Source organism: Porites lutea, chromosome 12 (genome assembly GCF_958299795.1).
Source record: "Porites lutea chromosome 12, jaPorLute2.1, whole genome shotgun sequence".
NCBI lineage: Eukaryota > Metazoa > Cnidaria > Anthozoa > Scleractinia > Poritidae > Porites > Porites lutea.
In genome coordinates this window covers 1,424,236-1,443,088 of record NC_133212.1, presented here as the reverse complement: position 1 = coordinate 1,443,088, position 18,853 = coordinate 1,424,236, and the positions used below count along the sequence as shown (strand labels likewise).

Here is an 18,853-nt window from a genome sequence, read left to right as displayed (position 1 = left end):
ATGAAGTTGACGAAGATCCGTTGACTCTGTGGAAATTTCAAAGTCGCCCGCGTTGTTTATGTCATGCCCAAACTCCACTCATCCTCATGACTAACATGCATTGCGGGCTTCCACTGAGAGCGTCGCTGTCGTTTGCTCGATCTGCTGATATACAACTGTTTTTGAGTTTTACTCTGACTCGAGATCTGAATCAGAAAATGTATCAACGGGGTTACAATCAAGGCTATGATCAATACGGATCGTATAATCAGTATGAAAGCCAACATTCTGGTTTCGATTCAAGATCTTCTGGGCCATCATATGGTTCCGCAGTTCCTTATGAATCTTCACGACCAGCTGCTCCGAGAGTCGTGTTTGATGATTACAACAGTGATCTTAACTTTGTTATTGAAGCAGATGGCGTCACAGGATCTAGTTTACACAAAGATGGATTTGAATATATGTGGGCTGGAGCAAGGGCGACACATGGAGTTAGATCTGGCAAGGTGTGAACACATTTAAATGCATGTAAACATCATGGATTCGACATTTAGAAAGATTTATTGATTGGATGAGGCCGACTAGTATGTGGAGAATTATGCAGATCAAGGAGCATGTTATCCACCGAGGCGGAAAGCGGAGGTGGATAACGTCCTCCGAGATCTGCATAATTCTTCTCATCATACGAAAGCCGAATTGAAAATTTTTTATTATTATTCACTTCTACCTTTGTTATTCTTCACTAATAAAATAAATGATAAATTATATTGTGTTAATCAATTACGACTGTTAAAGCTGAGCGTCAAAGCAAGAAAGGGAAAACTTTTCCGCTTCTTGTATGGATGCTTGTGTTTGCATTTGCAATCGCTTGTGTTAACCAGCCCTAACCAATCTCAGGGATATCAAGAACCAACCTTGGACCCCCCACCCCCCCTTCAAAATAAAATGATGATAGGACTATCTCAAAGCTGTGGAGCTGTCTTTTCAGATGATCCTATACACAGGAGGAAAGTATGACAAGCCAAAAGCACATCTACAAAGGAGGCTAACAACTCTGTCAACATTAAAGTATTGTTATCAATAAACAGGGATGTAGCTAAAGATTTAAAGCTAGTCAGGCTTTTTTAATAGTCATGCTGGCTATTTTATTCAACTGCACGATCAAAATTACCCCATGTCTGTGATTTCTAGAGCAATTTGAGCTGGTGGTAAGCTCTTGTCCAGTCGGTGAAATTAGCTGCCCACCGGCTCTCAGTGACGTCCCTGAACAAATATTGTGAAATGTATGGCATTTCTCTCTCTAGCTACATGATTTATTGTTCACTTTTTAACTCCTGCACCCACAGCAAGCATCTTGAATTATTGATTGAGAATTCTGCTTAAAGTTTATTCATCCTTGTATCATTTGCAGGTTTGTTTTGAAGTAAGTGTCCTTGAAAAACTACCAGTTACCATGCCCGAAACAGAGACAAACCCCCACGTCGTAAGAGTGGGCTGGTCAGGGGACAAGGCTAATTTACAGGTGGGTATGATTGGTTAACCCTTTAAGCCTTAAGAGTGATCAGCATCAAATTTCTCCTTGTAATATCAATGCTTTGTAAAACAGAGTGGTCATGAGAATTACAGACATGATCACACAAGATGAATGTGCTTGATATTTTATCTCAACTTCTCCCCACTACTTCTGTAGGAAATGAGTAGGGGCAACAAATGAGAATTCAAATTTTGATCTTAGGGTTTAAAGGGTTAAAGGTACTTTTACTACCCTGTGCTCTTTTCAGCTCAGTTCTTTCATATGGGATCGTCCACTTACTCTACTTGGAGTTATGTGCTTTTAACACCTGGAACTCTGGATCTGGAAGTCCAGGGTTCAAGCCTTGCCTGTCGCATTGTTTCCTTAGTTAAGAAACTTCATTCCCCTGTGTCTCTCTAAATGGGTACCAGTGACATACTGCAGGGGGCAGGGGGAGGGGGGAATTAGGCAGTAACCCTTCGATGGACTAGCATCCCATCCAGGGAGGAGTAGTAACACTTCTATCCCAGTTTCCTTTGCATGCCTAAGCTCCAGCAGTTTGCCACCTTTGACTTGGTGCTTCTTCACCTTACCTTACCCACTTTTCTTACAGGTTGGAGAGGATAACTTGTCTTATGGTTATGGAGGTACTGGAAAAGTTTCTGTAAACAACAAGTTCTTTGACTACGGCAAGCCCTATACAACAGGCGACATCATATGTTGCTGTATAGACCTTGATTCTACGCCCAGGGCTATACTTTTCACCAAAAATGGCAATTACCTTGGTGTTGCATTTCGCCTTGGACCTGAGTCAAATGGACAGACATTTTTCCCCCACATCACCGTTAAGAACATGCGTCTCGCAATAAACTTTGGACAGTTTCAGCCATACTTTCCACCCCTTCAGGGATTTAGCCTGCTCTCGCACATGCCACCCCAATACTTAGAAAGGGGATCAGTGGGTCCTTTGTCAAGAGGAGAATGTGAGATTATTATGATGGTAGGATTACCAGGCTCTGGTAAAACATTTTGGGCCGAGAAATACGCCAAAGATCACCCAGAAAAGAAATTCCATATCTTGGGAACAAACACAATAATGGATAAAATGAAGGTGATGGGATTGATGAGGAAACGCAACTACCACGGCCGCTGGGATGCACTCATTAAACAAGCTACAGATGTCTTAAACAAAATATTTAAAATTGCCGAGAGGAAGAATCGGAACTACATTCTTGATCAAACCAATGTGTATTTCACTGCACGGCGAAGAAAGATGAATAACTTTCATGGGTTCCATAGAATTGCTGCTGTGATTGTAAACACGAATGATGTTCTAAAGGAACGGACGGAGAAAAGAGAAAGAGAAGAAGGAAAAGTTGTGCCAGAGTCTGCTGTTCTTGAGATGAAAGCAAACTTTGCTCTCCCTGAAGTTGGAGATACTTTTGATGATGTTTGGTATATTGAAGAGGATAAAGCCAGCTCAGAACGCCTTGTGGCCCAGTTCCAACGTGAAGGGAAGGAGTTCAAAGAGAATGAGAAAAAAAGAAAACCTGATGAAGTTTCAGCATCAAGCGGGAATACCGGTACATCTTCTGACATTAAAAGACAACGCCCTGAGAAAGCAGGCCATACAGCACCTTCATATCACAGTCATCAAAGTCAGCATTCTGGCCAAAGTGACCGTACTGGTTTCCATGGTAACTATCAATCAAGAGATCAAAGAGGAGCATCACATGACAAGCCCTTTTATGGAAATCCACCAGATGCCCGTGCAGCCCCCATTAGACCAAGAAATGATCATGGTCCTTTTCAGCCTCCGTCAGGGCAAACCAGAGAACCACATAGGGTATATAATCAAGGACCTCAGCCCAGATACAATGACTATAGTTACGGGGCCTCTTATGGACCACAAGAAAACTATGATCGAAGTCAGCCCTCTAGTGATAACAGATATCAGTCTCATTACCAGCCACCTATGACTGGTGATAATTACCAGTATTACCAAGCATCAGGTGGTCACAGATATCAATCAAATTATCAACTGACTGAAAACAGGTATGGTCCACCTCCGTCCTCACAGTATAACCATAACCAGTACGCTGCACAGTCATACCAACAAGGACAGGACTATTACTCAGGGGGAGTAGGAAGAGGTCCGGTACCCCCTGGTGGTCAGTATGGTCAGTATGGATATGGTGGAGGATATTAGTCAACACATTTTATTAGCATAAAACGTCAAAGAGACTTTTGTTTTACCCTGTATTGCACACGCTTGCCTAGGAAGAGACACAAGGTCATAGTTAGAAGGCCCTCTTTTTTAAGCTTTATGCATGTTTTAAGGCCTCTTTATGGGCTATTGTCACAAGGATATTAAACAATTATTCCTTGAGCCCAAATGGGCTCTAAGTCAATTGCCCACGAGGCCGAAGGAATGGGCTATTGACCCAGAGGCCATGAGGGCTAGAGGAATAATTGTTTTATTAAAATCCAACTAGTCTGTCAAAAATATCGAGACAAAACAACTTTAGCTAGCAAAACGCGATTCAGCCACCATTGTTTTGGTTTTCAAAGTCGGTGCTCTTCGCTACTAGTGGGCCATAACATATAGCCTAGTAGAAGCTCGACCAAACAGAACACAGCATTGATAATAGACCACTAATTGGATTTTACTAATGATACTTAGTGCCTTAACTAATACTCAAAATACTGCAGTAGAATTATGAAGACGATATAAAACAGGGAGCACTAACCAATCAGAACGCAGCGTTGATAATAGACCACTAATATTTGGATTTTACTAATAATACTTAGTGCCTTAACCAATACTCAAAATACTGCAGTAGAGTTATGAAGACGATATAAAACAGGGAGCACTGACCATAATGTTTAGGTGATTTTTGCAGCATAGCATTAAAACTTGAACAACCTGGTCCAACTTTTTCAGGTTTCAATCATTTTCCATTCTCGCCATCCATTGCAACAGACGACAGGAAACAGTTTTAGTGCCTAATAGGCTTAAGTAGCAATACTGGACCATTATTTTTGGGATTCAATTGACGCGGAAAAGTTTTAGCTTTTTTAAAAGTAGCAAGTAGCGTGACATAAGCCCTTGAAATGGAGCGTAACAGACGTACGCAGCATTTAACTTAAGAGAACTTAGCATTTTCGTGCTTTTTGACTACCTTAGCCAACTCTCTGTTAGACAGCAACCACTGAGACCGGCCGTCGGCGCGTGTCCCCTTACGAGCCAAATCAAAAGGACAGAAGAACACCAGGGATCTTATTATAACAGCTATTCGTTAGAAGACAGTTAACTGCATTATTATTTTTTAAGTTTAAAACTGTAAATTCGCAAAGCAAAAATAGTTTATGTAAAAAGATCGCGCCACGTAACAAGCGGGGATTATTGCCAAGCATTTTACTGAAATAACACTCTTATACAGATTGAACCAGGTCTCTATCATTTTTACTAATACTGAGAGCTGTTTTTAATGTCTTCTCAAGTTTGCCAGGCTTTGCCTCCCATTGCTTTTCCGTTATTTCTTTTGTTTTCTTGTTAAGTTTTAAGCTATTTTAAAATACCAGCCAAAAACTGATGATGAGTGCTAAAATTGGGTGACCCAGTCTCTTTAGTGAAAATTTAATGGAAGATGCACACAAGTATTTTGGTGATGCAGCCCCTTTTTGCCATAACGTTTATGACACAACCTAGCTTATTGACGTGTGTGTGATTTTACACTGCCAGAATAGCGTGCAAGCGCTTTACTAGCGCTTTACTAGCGCTTTACAGGTACTCTTTTAAAGTAACGGCCATCTGATTCCAGGGTGGAAACTTTGTGTGAAAAACTTTCACTTTAATAGCCTGCAAGTAAGTTTTCAACTCATACTGGGGTGGGGTGTGTCCAGGAAAGCGATCAGTCCTTTCCCTTCCCCACCCCCCTTGCACGCTGACCTTGTAAATATACGTTAAGTTCTCTGGCGTTTTGTACTCACGACCTACTTAATGTATCTACCGTTCGAGAAGAAAACTATCGTCATATTACAAACGCATGGTGAAATTAAAGGGTCTGTTGTTTTATCTATTGTGACCAGAAATAAAACACAAAGGAAAGACACAACTTTCTTGAATTCCTTTCTCAAAGTAAACTCCTTCCCTCCGTCTCTTACCCTAAGCGCAAGAGGTTTAAATTTTCCTTTCCTGAGCACGGTTTCTTTCATCTAAGATATTTTGAGAACGGACCTCTGCAGCCAGGGTATCCGTCTTAAGCCCGGCTCAGCAGAGATTCTTATGACTTCTTAAAAGTTAAAGTCGGCGTTACCCTTGCCGACGTGTTTTCTCTCGTGTGCGCATGCGCAGCAATTCTATATTTTCGGATAAAAAGAGAACTCACTGGTATACAAATAGTCAAATATATTTGCCATGTCACGTAAGAGAAACACATTCCATTTCGTTTCTTTTACTACAGAAGCAAAGGAAGAAATACCCTTACCCAACCTATCTATACACACATGCGGCAACTATAGAATACCTTATTCAGTTTTGTCCACTCCAAAGCCTTTTTCATTAAAATATATTCCGCACCAAACAGTTATCATATCGGCCTTAAAAATAACTATCTCTAGGTAAACCAACCAATAAAAAAACCTAATGGTCGTCACGTGATACACAGGATAGTATTTTCCCGCGCTTTACAATGTTTGTACGTTTTCCCGCACTCGACACGGAGCATGTTGCACTACATTAAATACACCCATTTTAAGTTCTCTTCGCGTCGTATTGAAAACGTAATTCTCTCCTCTCGACTTAAACTTGGAAGGAATTTCCTGTTCCGTGTGTGTCTGATAGTATTCCATACCACTGTCCTTTCAAATGGAATTAATTCAGAATAAATACTATGATACAATTCGTTTTTCTCTCTCTCCTTCTCTCTCTTTTAAGAAACTTGCTCCATCTCTTTCAAATCTGGAGAAACCTGGTAAAAGAACATGTATAAGAGAGAAGGTAAAAAACAAAGTTGTACGCAGTTCTTAATAATTCAAGCCGTATTTACAGGTGGTAATTTTCCTTGTCAATAAGCCGAGGAGAAAAACCTTCTCTAGTATTAAAATTCAGCTGGAGATACGTTTAAAAGTTTAATTTCTTACTTCAAAAGAGCAGCCAGTGGAGATCTGTATATCTTGAATAGAAACTCCTGGCCATAACTCAGTGAGAATCAGACCATTTTCTTTGCTAACTTCAAACACACACTACAGCAACAAGAAAGCAGGAAGTAAAATATAAACTGGCGTTAAAATTTTTAAATGGTCCTTAGTAATGGACGAGTATGGATTGGAAGGGAATATTTCGCGTTCAATTGGGCATGCATGGCTCTGCAACTATCAGTCATTTGAGAACCTAACCTGCAGAGCATTCGGTGTTTTAACGAAAAGGCCAGAGGTACAGTATGTCGATCGCGGCCGCCATCTTGAAAGCAAATTAAAAACTAAGGGAGGAGGGGCCTCCTGTCTTCCCCCTCCCCTCCTTAAGCCCGTCAGCCGGTCCCTTGAAATTATTTTTTTGACTCGCCCCAACTCTCTGCTAGTTTCAGCGTCCGAGGTGGCGGGAGAGCATTTCTCAAGCTATAAATAGTATTATCGTTCGCGCTGTAGCCTGAGTAGCATGGCGGTTTTGTCGAGCGGGGCGCACGAGCGGCGAAGCCGCGAAATTCGCGCGAGAACGAGCGGCGAAGCCGCGCGAAAAATAAAAACCGCCTGCACGGATTCGAACGATTTTTCAAGTTGCTCCCGCCCAAATCTCTTCGCAATTTCTATGCTCTCGCCCGCCTTTATTACTTAGGGCGCCCAACCAAAACCGCCATATTCTTCAACGCGAACAGCCTACAAACTATTGAGAACCGTGCCGTTAAACAGCCTACCTTTTCTGTGATAATCATATCTACACAGTTCGTTCCTGTCAAGGGTAGGGTGCAGTTTTCTAAGATCTTGTGTTTGTCTCCCTGAAAAGGATAATATTTCGCATCGTATTAAAAAATAGATTTCTCTCCTCTCGAGAAGAGATGGTGGCGGCCAACTAGAAAGCGTATGTTCCTTTGACCACTAAACACATCCACTTTACCAACTTAGAGCAGAGAAATGTTTTTCGTCTACAAACCTTTGCTAAATGTTCCATCGTGACAATGACTTTGGAGTCACTAGACACCAGGTCCATTGCTCCGCCCATTCCCTTCACCATCTTACCCTGTCAATCAATCGATCAATCAATCAATTAAGCCAATCAATGAATCGCACCGATCAATTATTTCTACACTTGACTTCCGTTCCACAGGTTCCTGCTCTCAGAAAATAACTACCCATTTTTGCAAACAACAAAAATGATCAAAATGTTGGAACATAGACCAGCATGATTTTTGCGTCGAAATTTGATGCCACTGGGATGGCACACGTCAGCTCCGCTCCGCATCTTTCGCATTTGTTGTAGCAAACGTATACTGAAAGCAGCTTTCACAAAATCAAATTACTTATTCCGTCCATAAGCTAGACAAGAAAGCAGCATTTTAAAGACCTGAAAGCGTACAAAGCAATATGGCAAATATGGCAAGTTTAACGTTTCTTGTTAATACTTACTGGAATCATCCAGTTAGCAATGTCTCCAAACTGTGACACCTGCATGGCCCCAAGAATTGTTATATCTATGTGGCCGCTAAAAAAGAATATAGAAAGAACTTATCATTTCGTGGCAGGATTAGCTCAGTCGGTGGCGTGCTTGTCTTCCGAAAGGGATGGCGTAGGTTCGATTCCGGGGGCCGGGCCAATACTCATGGCCTTACTCAAAAGGCTAGACCCTCGCGTGGCTTGGATGACCATGCACGTAAAATTGTAGTCCCGTCTCCAGTAGGAGAGGTAAAAATAGCGTCCAATAGTGTCCTCAACTGGTACTTTCATGCTAAATACATTGGCACTCGAATAAAGTGCTTTTTTTGTTGAATACGGTAGTTTATATCTTGCTAAAGATCTAAAGCGTAGAATGGAACCCCTTGAAACCCTTCCGCATTCAAAATTTGCTTTCTTTATCTACTTACCCTCTGATCATGGCAAAAGATTCGTCACTTGAAAAATATGAGCTGCCGGGTAGGACAGTCACTGTCTCTTTGCCTGAAATATATAACAAAATACAATACTGATATAGATGAAGTCGCGCATCGGTCAATAATTAAACAAGGCTAACCAGGCGACGGCAGCGAAGGCGAGCGAAAAAGGTGAGGACATGAGCGAGGGGGCCGGTGTAAAGTCTGACTGAAGCTGTTGGTGGTCAAGAAGACAACAGCAGCAAGGATGCGGGCATTGCCACACTGACCGGACTACAAAGTGATTGCGCCCTCCGTGCGTCGCCCCATTGCAAGCGAATAGAATCAATGCAGCGCTATCGCACGTGGATAGGATGCTACGAGCAGACCAGTGCAAAATTGTTCCTGGCATTAAAAAGAATGACACTTTTTATTGATACACAGTGGAATTCCCTTAATGCGGTTTGGGCCATTAGACTCTGGTTGAAATCGGTATCAACGGGGTTTTCAAAGAGGAAAATGATTTAGACGTAGTAAGTTTAGGCACAAACAATGTCTTTACACACCAGCATTTATAAGGTCTGGATCTTCTTCTCCTCGCCTCGGAAAAGGACCCTGAAAGATTGAATAGAGAAAGTAACGGCATGGTTGACTCCCTTTGAACGAAAAATCAAGGTCTAGTCCTGCATATCACCAATGAAAGGCCCATTTCTCTCTGTCAATACACTGAACTTCCCACCATGCTTTTCGCGTGAAGTGTAGCCCCTCTGAATTAAAGAAGAAACTAACAGCAACAAAAAAGAAGCTACAGGAACAAACGGAAGAATCAGACTAGCTAATGAAATCCCTCTACAATCTCGAACAATATACAAGAACGTCAAGAAAGAAGTCCATTGAAATCCATGGTATTCCAGAGAATGTCTACACTTCTACGGAATATGCAGTCCTTGAAGTTACCGCGGCAGACCGAGGCACTTAATGTTCCCGTGGTAAAAGATATATAGAGATTTCACACAAATTAAAAAGATAGCCCCCACGCCCCAAGGAAGGTCATTGGGCGTTCCCTGTACTGGTAGGATATCTTAAGCTTCAATGAAAATGTAACTCAGTTAACGAATCCCTCCTCAGAAGGTACAATGAGTAGGTATTTTTTGATAGAGTGGCCCAAGAAAATGTTTGAATGTTCCTTGTAGCCAGGTCTTGCAGTATCACTAAGCCACGTTCTGATATACTTACCAGGCCAAGGACTCCGTTTTCACTTTGCAATACTAAAGTCATCCCTTCAGGAATGTAATTACTGGCTAGCATGGGCATGCCAATACCCAGGTTTGCTAAACATCACGTGGATAAGGAAACAAGTGTGAAGTATTTCTGTATGCAGCATGCAAAAAAAATTAATGTCCGATAGCCCGGGACTAGTGGATTTTGCTATCGGGCTAGTGATTTTGTTCTTAACTTGCCCGACGGGCAAGTACTGTTTTTTGGGGGGGAAATTCAAATTACAGAAGGATTGTAGTCAATCCTGCTAATCAAAAAGGGTTTGGGGGCTAGTTAAAATGACTTGTGGGCTAGTACATGCTAGCTACAGCTTGCTCAAATGGCAGGCTGTAAAACTGACTTTCTTTGCACCCTGGTACGTACGTAGTCAAGCCAATATTAACGCATACGTACAGTGGAGAGTGTAAGTTACATACAAACAGCAATGCCATGTAATGCGGTGAAAACGCTTTTCATGTTACAGGTCAAAATTAAATTTCTCTTATTTCTCTATATGAATAATTAAGGCTAGGAGAAAAAGGAAATTTAGAATCATCCCAGAGCCTTTAAAAAATTTTAACCTGAATTTAATTTTGACCTGTAAGTCATTTAAGCCACAACTGATAAGTACAAAAACAGTAACTCTAAAACAATGTACTTTTACCGACAAAAATTGCAACTCTATTTTTATCAGCACTACATGAAGTGTGACCTAGTCACTGGAGAGGACATTCCACTTTCTCTATTTGGCACTTTCTAAGTGCAAGCATGTCCTGAATTGGGATCATGCAGAAGCCAAGGGTTCCTGGGTTGATACGCTTTAGAATTTTTTCAAGGGGTTGTTTATTTTATTAATAGGTTTCATCAGGGTTCTTGGGGTCACTGGGGCTAAGGGTCTCTGGGTTTAAGGGTCTCAGGGTTTAAGAGCCCTGTATTCTACCTGACATGCCTAATATCTCACTGTGTCCCATTTGAGTTTTTATAAGTCTGGTTTTGTATTTACAGCTAGGGTTAACTAGCAATTTTCCTAGCTTCTTCTAATAGTTGGATGGATAGAGTCAACATGGAGTTTCTTGACTTAAGAAATAAAGCAGTGAGGTTGAACAATTCTGAAATGAGAAACACGACACCACCAGATGAAAGTACAGCAGAGCATGCAGCAAGTAAAAAGGATACCATACATTCCATCTTTAAACTCTAATGCTGCCCTTTTGATGATTCTTTCTCTTATCTCATCACCATTTGATTTGGGTTTTCCATTGTTCACATTGTCGTAAGTTAAGGTCAACCTCTACAAAAAACACAATAAAAAACAACTCCTGAACTTCTGCTACCAATACTAGGGGATCTACCTGTCCCTAGCTCATTCATCCAACCAACCAACTAACTGAATTATCAACATTGAGTCAATAGTCCTTTCACTACTGGCCCCAGTTGTTCAAACGTTGGATAGCACTATCCATCAGATAAATCTCTATCCAGTGGATAGTGCAATTGGTTTTCCTAATACTTATCCACTGGATAGTGATTTATCCGATCGATAGCGCCATCCAGCTTTCGAACAACTGGGGCCTGATCTATTGAGTTATTGTAGCTGTTTTTTTGCCAAGTTCTCATCACAGTACATCAAACAAACTGATGAATTGCCTTTCCCATGTGATGATCCAGGTGATCTCAGACTACTGATCCTGATTCAGATCATCCCAACGAAACGCACCCTTATAAACACTGTAAGTAGTACTCCAGCTAATCAAGCAAATTAATAATGGCTTCATTTTAATAATATCTAAATTTTAATTGCCAGAATAGCCTGTTCACAGACCCACTAGTTTCTCTTAAAAGTCTGCCGAGTACACGTGATAAAAATAAAAACAGCGGGGAATTAAATGACCACTTACTTTTCTTTCTCGCACTCCACACTCGCCCTTGCGCGCTCGCCAGTTATCAAAAAGAAAGATAAAGCAACATCTGTGTACAGGCTATTGCCAGAAACAGAAAAAGTTTATCTCACCTCAATTCTCTTTTCATAGTTTGAGCCTTCTAATAATCCTTTTACGTAAATACCAGGAAGGTGAATGTCTTCAGCTGATAGGTCCCCAATTTCTACAATTTCCTCAACCTTCAAGGAATACAAGGTTACAAACAAGCTCAAGACAGTCCCAAATTTTATCATAATGATAAACATGCAGATTCTGTGGGAGACATATTAGTATCTTTAATGTTCTTTTGTACATGTACCTCATCTAAAATTGCTATGTCTCTGCCGATAAATCTAATAAGCCATTCAATTTCTCCAAAGCCTGTAGCTATTGACAACTCTAGCAGGGGTGGCAAATGGTACCTCGAAAAACGTGGGTCTCGCAAAATTTTGGCAGGATCTCGAAATCTCGGAAGCGTTTTTTGATAAGTCTCGAAGTCTCGTTTTTGCTTGGTTTGTTTTTACTTTTTTTGAGTCTCGAAACTTTTTACCAAAGAGTCTCGGGCTCGGATTTCTAACTAGGATCTCGGCGAGTCTCGGATTTTACCATTTACCACCCCTTCTAGCCTGTCTTGTACAGTTTTTAAAAAGAGTTGAGGACTTATTTTGTGAGGATAAGTCAGATCAAATCTAAATGCCTTGTATTATAAACAAAGACCCATTTCTTTAATTTTTTCAGTTTTGACCTTTTCCAGTGTACACATAACTTTTAGCATTTCCTAATATATTTTTTTTCTTTACAATGTTTCATATATATGTACATGTACATCCATAGACTTTTACTAGAATTGTAGTGTTAGCATTTTCAAAAACAAAAGGATATTTTTATTCAAAATGGATACATGTAGTACACAAACCTCAGCGATTGTGAATTTGGCTGCTTTGCCCATTGGTGCATTGAAATTCCTTGTTGTTTTACTGTAGGCAGGACATAGGCCAAATTAAAGTAATGTGTAACATTATTTAATAAAAGCATTTGTACTCCTAAATAAAAAATATGATGTCAATAAGCTTTACAAAGTAAAATATACAGGAATATGTGAAACATTTTAATAGCATTTGTTTATGGCAGGATGCAAATCCATCGCAGGGTTACCCCCCTCCCACCCCCCCCCCCCCCCCCTCCCCAGCATTTCATTTGCTGGTATCCATCTGCTCTCCCACACAGTGGAGTGAGGTACTGTTTCACCCAGGAATACAACATAAATGATCCCAGCGGGGGCTCAAACCTGAATTCAATAATACTCGCACTCGTCTATATGCACTCTCAAGTCTCGCCACAAAATAATGGGTTTGAAGTACCTCACAGAAACACAGTTTAAGAAAAACCTTCAGCAAAGGCAAAGAGAGGGTTTGAGGGATGGGTGAGCCTCAGAAGAGCCAACACCAAGCAAACAGTTAGGAAAATAAACTTTTGACAGAATTACCTGAAGATAAGGTTTCCTGCCTTGTCAGCTCTCTTTGCTTTAATAAGAGCAAAGTCTCCAGTAATGGCCTCTTCCATGACATAATTCTTACCATTGAATTCCCTTGACTAGAGTGAGAAAATATACAGTGTATAGACTGAGAGATTTACAATCACATTCTCATAAAATCTCACCCTTTTATAAACACTTTATGGGCCATTACAGGGAGTACCCCAGCCACCAAATTTCTAACATAAAGTTATCAGTACATTTTTACCTCTCGCGGTTGACTAGGAATCTGTATAGTGCCATCTTTGTTGTATTTGATAGGAGAGCCACCATGATGTACCAGGGTCCCATATCCTGTGGGAGTGAAAAAAGCTGGGATTCCTGCACCCCCTGCCCTGATCCTCTCAGCAAGGGTGCCCTAAAAATAAGTTCTTTCTAATGTTAAAAACGAAAAATTGTGTGACTAAATAAATATCCCTAAAATGAAATACTAGAGTAAAACCCCATGACTACGAACCTGGATTTTTCCAAGTTATCCTAAACAGGTTCTTGGATAAAGGGTAGTTAGCACAAGTTAAGCCTATTTAGGTTCTTTTATCTAGGTTCTTATTTTCTGGAGAAAAAAATTCAACATAGCTAGTATTTAGTGGTTCAGCTTACAGCTGGAGTGATAAGGCACCTATGTCTAACAGCTTCTTAAAATCCAGGTTCTTAGTTGCAGGGTTTTACTGTACTTGTAAACTATTTCACACTATAATGCGCCGGTAAGTCACCTGAGGAGTAAGCTCTACTTCTAATTCTCCAGAGAGGTACTGACGTTCAAACTCTGCATTCTCACCAACATATGATGAAATCATCCGTTTAATCTGTGACAGAATTGATTTGAACTAATTCAGAAATTTATTGAAGCATACAGCATGCAAACAAGGACTACATTCTACTAATAAACCACACTTAAATGGCAAAATTGCCTGACCCCATTATTTTTAGTGAAACAAACCTGTTGAGTTTTAAGAAGCAAGCCAAGACCAAAATCGTCAACTCTACGAGAAAATATAGTACATGAATGTTATTAAAGACATTTTTTGAAACAATGAAAAAAAACTTATTCTATATTATATATAAAAACTACTTCACATTAATTTTTTAATTACTACTTTACGTAGCCTGCGAGCAAGCTCTCCATGCAGTGTGCTCTGACAGTGGGGCGGGAAAAGGAAGGAGAGCTTCAATGCACTCTGGAATTTGAATTGCACCTCCAATCCCCCTGTGGCTGACCCTGTCGACTGAGCTGTCAGATTTCCACCAATCAGCGCAAAGCAAAAACAAGTGCGAATGTAAACAAACATTGAAAAACATGTGCTAAGGGTATGGACGTCATTACTTATCTCATCTCCACCAATCAGCATTTCGCATCGACTTTTTGCAATGCTGATATTCAAATTCCAGAGAAGTACTTGCAAGCTCTCCTTCCTTTTCCCACCTTGCTGCCAGAGTGCCCCGGAAAGCTTGCTTGCAGGCTATATTTTACAATGCCACATGGTTAGCTTAATTGGATAAGCACCAGTCTACCAAGCAGGAGGCTTCAAACCCAGGCAGGACCAACTCTCAAGCAGGAGAAAGTGCCGCCTTTGTAAAGACATCTACCCGCGCATATGGTTTGACTTAGTTTCTAGTCTTCTCAGATGAGGATAATAAACCGTAGGCCCCCCTCACAACCTTTGCACATATAAATTTTCTTTGTAAAGAGTAGGGGACGTAGTCACCAGTGTGGTGGTCTATCTCTCATTGAGGGAGGGACTGTTATGGACTTGCAGTAATTGACGCCAAAAGCTGTTGCAGTCACTGTACCAAGAATTGCAGAACATAAGTAAATAACACTATGAATTTCATTTATAAAATGTTATGGCACCCACTGACCCTGCATTGTTGCTGACGAACGTTAAGTTCTTAACTCCAGTTTTAAGAAGGCCAGCAATCAAGTTCTCAGGTATTCCACAGAGACCAAATCCTTAGAAAAACAAAACAAAAGTGTTCTTCATTAATAAGTGGTCTCAGGCAGATGGATTGATAGGTGTTCAGATGGAGAAGCAAAAAAGGATCAAGTAGCATTTCTACAACAAAATCTTCTCTATCTGAATTAAAATTATAATGACATTTGTTTGGCTGTTTGTTTTAAAATGATATCTTTTAGGGGCCAAATAAAGCTGAAGCCCAACTGAATTGGTTCCCTTTAGGGATTTTAACCCACATTTCGGAGGAGCATCCCCACTCATTTCCACATGGGAGTTATACCCTCATCCCTTAGAGACTAAGGTGACTGACCTCCTACCAATAATTTTGCTCCATCAGGAATATCCTTTACAGCTTCTTCTCCATTGTTGTAAAGCTTAAGCAATCTAGAGGAACTTGTTGAGAACTTGCAATGGAGTATAGATGGCTGAAAAATAATAAACAGATTACGATGGTTACTGCTGACAATGTTTCCATTAACATTCTTAACAAGTTATCCGTCATGAGCAGGGGGGAGGTACAGGAGGGTAAATCTCCCTCCTCCCTATTATGAACCTTCCCCCTCCATGAGACCATTCAATTGATAATTTCATGTCATCCAGTTCTGACCCCTCTCTCCTTCATAAATGTAATATTGCTAACAATGTCATAAAATGGTCACCAGATTCATTACTTTTTGAAATGAAAAACTGTTACATCCTGGATGGCAAAAACAGTGGTAGTAAACTGGGGCTCACTGCACACTAGCATATTGACCCATTCTTTTTCCACTGACACCCCTTGGACTGCATACTGACACTACATGACGATGGCTACAGATAAACATGATACTGCTCAAGATGAGCAGCACAAGACTTTTTATTTTTCGTGAGTAGCTATGATGCTACCATCAGTTGTTGAGATATTTTGTACAGTCAAAGCTACAAATGTACACTGTACTCTCCACCATATCGCAATCAAACGTGGAAGTAGTCTTGACTTATGCATTTACAGCCTCAATATCAACTTTCGATCAATTTGGGCAAAACAAAACAATTTTGCCACAAAGGAAACCTAAACCTGAGTGTCTGTCCTTCCTGGTCAGCGGTTGTCATACATCATGTACTACATCAAGTTTATATATTTTGTTTCACTGGAAAAGAAATCGGTCTCTGTCTAAAATAGGAGCATCTGTCTTGATCTACGTCAACAGATAAACCTTCCTGTAAAGGAGATGAGAGGAAATTCAGCTAAACGCGATATAAAACAATCGAAAATAAGCTGACATCGGTGAGGTAATATTTGATCATTGCGATACAAGGAACAATTTATCAACGGGCTTCTTTAACACTTCAAAACATTCAAATACAATAATAAAAACATTCACAGCAGGTTTTTTCCTTTATTGTTATAGATTATTCAATTCCTAGAAGCTAACAATGCATAAGCTTATGAGATTCAGCTCGCACAACACAACAATGCATGTTCCTGTATGTTCAACTTTAAATTGATCGCCCCAAAGTAAAAAGTGAAGAAAAGATCGCCAAAAAGCTACAACATACTTACCAAAACCTGGTGATGATTTCTCAGGAGCGGTTTCGTTCTCAAGACACCAGCAAAGATGCATTTTGTTAAAGTCATGGCAAAGAAAGAACACACGATCGCTGTTTCCCGCTTGTTAAAAACACGAACCAATGTCTAGTCAGCGGCTTATGCCATTACCATCCCACCTAAACGCCCACTTTTTCTCTGAGGTCCTAAGAATTATGTCCCTTTGAGGATAAGGTGCATTTAGTAATTCCAAGTTTCCGTCAACCAGTTTTTGTTTTGTTTCAGAAACTGCAGTATCTCCAAAGTAGCCAGAAAAACTGAGGGTGCAACCGTTGCGTTTATCTTTCTTCCCCTCAAGCTCTATCTCCTCGCTCTCTCTATTTTGCAGGTCAATTCTTTTGTTTCCGTAGTGTGATTTTTGGGCTTATCGGAAGTGAGAAACCTGCCTTTTTTACCTATTTTCAGTCACATGGCTGCAATTTTTGGTAGATACGTACTCAAAAATCGAGTAAGAATTATAGCACAAAATATTTAAATGCAAAATTACATCCGATGAAAAACGCTATGTACCGTCCGGAACGCAGGCGTGGACTAATGGCGATAAATCATCAGGCTGGACAATCACAAAATGTAAACTTAATGGTATTAGGGAGCTTTTGCAAAGGCGTTTTTGAGCTACACGCGTCAACCGGAAGTGAAGGGGCACTACTAAATTTGTATTAGCATAAATTTCGTGGGAGCACAATGATGCACACGTATGGGTAAGAATTCTTTTCTCTGTTACTGGATCAAATTTGATTTATAGTTTTTGTTTCAAAATCAGTATTAATTTCTGGGTTGGAACAGGTTGAACCTTATTAGTTTTAAGTGATTAAAAGTCTAAAAATGGACGCTTTGCTTTTAGCCTTGGCTAAATTTATATATTATTGCTAAGTGCCTTTTGTCTTTATTTTTATAGAGACGGTTTGCCCGAAAATGTGGACAAAACCACAGCCCAAGAATGCTGAAGTCCACTGACTTTCGGTTGACGTACGTTGCTCAAAAACGTGTTTGCTCCATTTTATAATTAAGGAATTCAACACTGGACAGGACGAAAACAGCTTCTCATTTTCAACTTGCAAGTAAAATGGCATCCTCAAGTTTTGCTTTTTATCTGCCAAGATAGCACTGGTCCGCAGAGTCGACAACCAGTTTCCTTGATATAAATGGTTCTGTTTTCATGCCATACAAGGCGCGTTGGAGATAACAAAAACTTAGAAGTCTAAGTGTGTTTCTGAACATCTTTTTGCAAGCTGAGCAAACAAAGAGGCTAGCTCGCCGTGCGAAAGACGCATTTGTACTCTTGAGTCTCTAAGAGAAAGTGTTGACGCTAGTAAAGTTTGTGCTAATGGCTGCACTTAATTAACTTTGAATGAATTTTACCTTGAATTTTTTTCCTCTGGTGTTTTTGGTGTAATAATTCTGCTGTGCGCATGCGAATTAATCTCAACGTCCATCTATGGGGTGGAACTCAATGAGTACACATTTATACTCGCCTCTGAATTGTGGCATAGAAAAATTTTCTGTCAAAAATAACTTGTGACAAATAACGAAGTAGCTTTGTTTAACGATAATGAAAAGTAAGACTTGTCTTAGGCGCTTTCTAGTTAAGCGTGAGTTGGGCAAGCTGTGCAAACTTTACACAGTGGTTTTGAAACGAGAAAATGTAAATTTCCTGAAAGCTTAAATTGTTTTGTCTTTAAAGTACAACTAATGACAAACTAACCGGATATTTTACTTACTAGTCTGTTAAAAGCTAAACGTAAACAACGGCTGGATGCTCATTTTCGGCTATTGGTTAGCTCATATTAATTAATTCACAAAAACTTTAATTTGTTTATTGAGACAACCGTATGCTTTTTTTATCAGAAACAGCAATTAGGCGGTGAGTTAAACTTGAAAGTCTGTATTTCCTAAAACCAATGAGAAAGTTGACATGAAATAAATATGGAAAGATCAAATTTTTATTGCTATTTGAAAGGAAAAAAGGGCAGGCGCTCAGTAATGGATAAAATGAGAGGTTCTTTGAAGTGATTTGAACTCTACGCCAAGAGAACGGGAAGGG

General features: G+C 40.2%; 2 protein-coding genes across 2 annotated transcripts; one reads left to right on the top strand and one right to left on the bottom strand.

Annotated features, from left to right (window-relative positions):
• The first annotated feature begins 138 nt into the window (after window positions 1–138).
• On the top strand, window positions 139–3,763 carry LOC140954077 (heterogeneous nuclear ribonucleoprotein U-like protein 1). The gene is made up of 3 exons (XM_073403479.1): window positions 139–485; window positions 1,391–1,501; window positions 2,106–3,763. The coding sequence occupies exons 1-3, from the start codon at window positions 198–200 to the stop codon at window positions 3,699–3,701; spliced, it is 1,995 nt and encodes a 664-aa protein (XP_073259580.1). The 5' UTR covers window positions 139–197; the 3' UTR covers window positions 3,702–3,763.
• A 2,046-nt stretch (window positions 3,764–5,809) lies between these two features.
• LOC140954056 (succinyl-CoA:3-ketoacid coenzyme A transferase 1, mitochondrial-like) lies at window positions 5,810–16,866 on the bottom strand. Its single transcript, XM_073403458.1, has 18 exons — window positions 16,765–16,866; window positions 15,532–15,646; window positions 15,127–15,217; window positions 14,207–14,249; window positions 13,980–14,072; window positions 13,475–13,624; window positions 13,219–13,325; window positions 12,649–12,709; window positions 11,825–11,932; window positions 10,990–11,104; window positions 9,793–9,887; window positions 9,123–9,171; window positions 8,572–8,644; window positions 8,117–8,192; window positions 7,644–7,730; window positions 7,408–7,488; window positions 6,638–6,739; window positions 5,810–6,465 (listed from the first exon to the last, which is right to left on the bottom strand). The coding sequence occupies exons 1-18, from the start codon at window positions 16,837–16,839 to the stop codon at window positions 6,427–6,429; spliced, it is 1,560 nt and encodes a 519-aa protein (XP_073259559.1). The 5' UTR covers window positions 16,840–16,866; the 3' UTR covers window positions 5,810–6,426.
• Window positions 16,867–18,853: the final 1,987 nt, after the last annotated feature.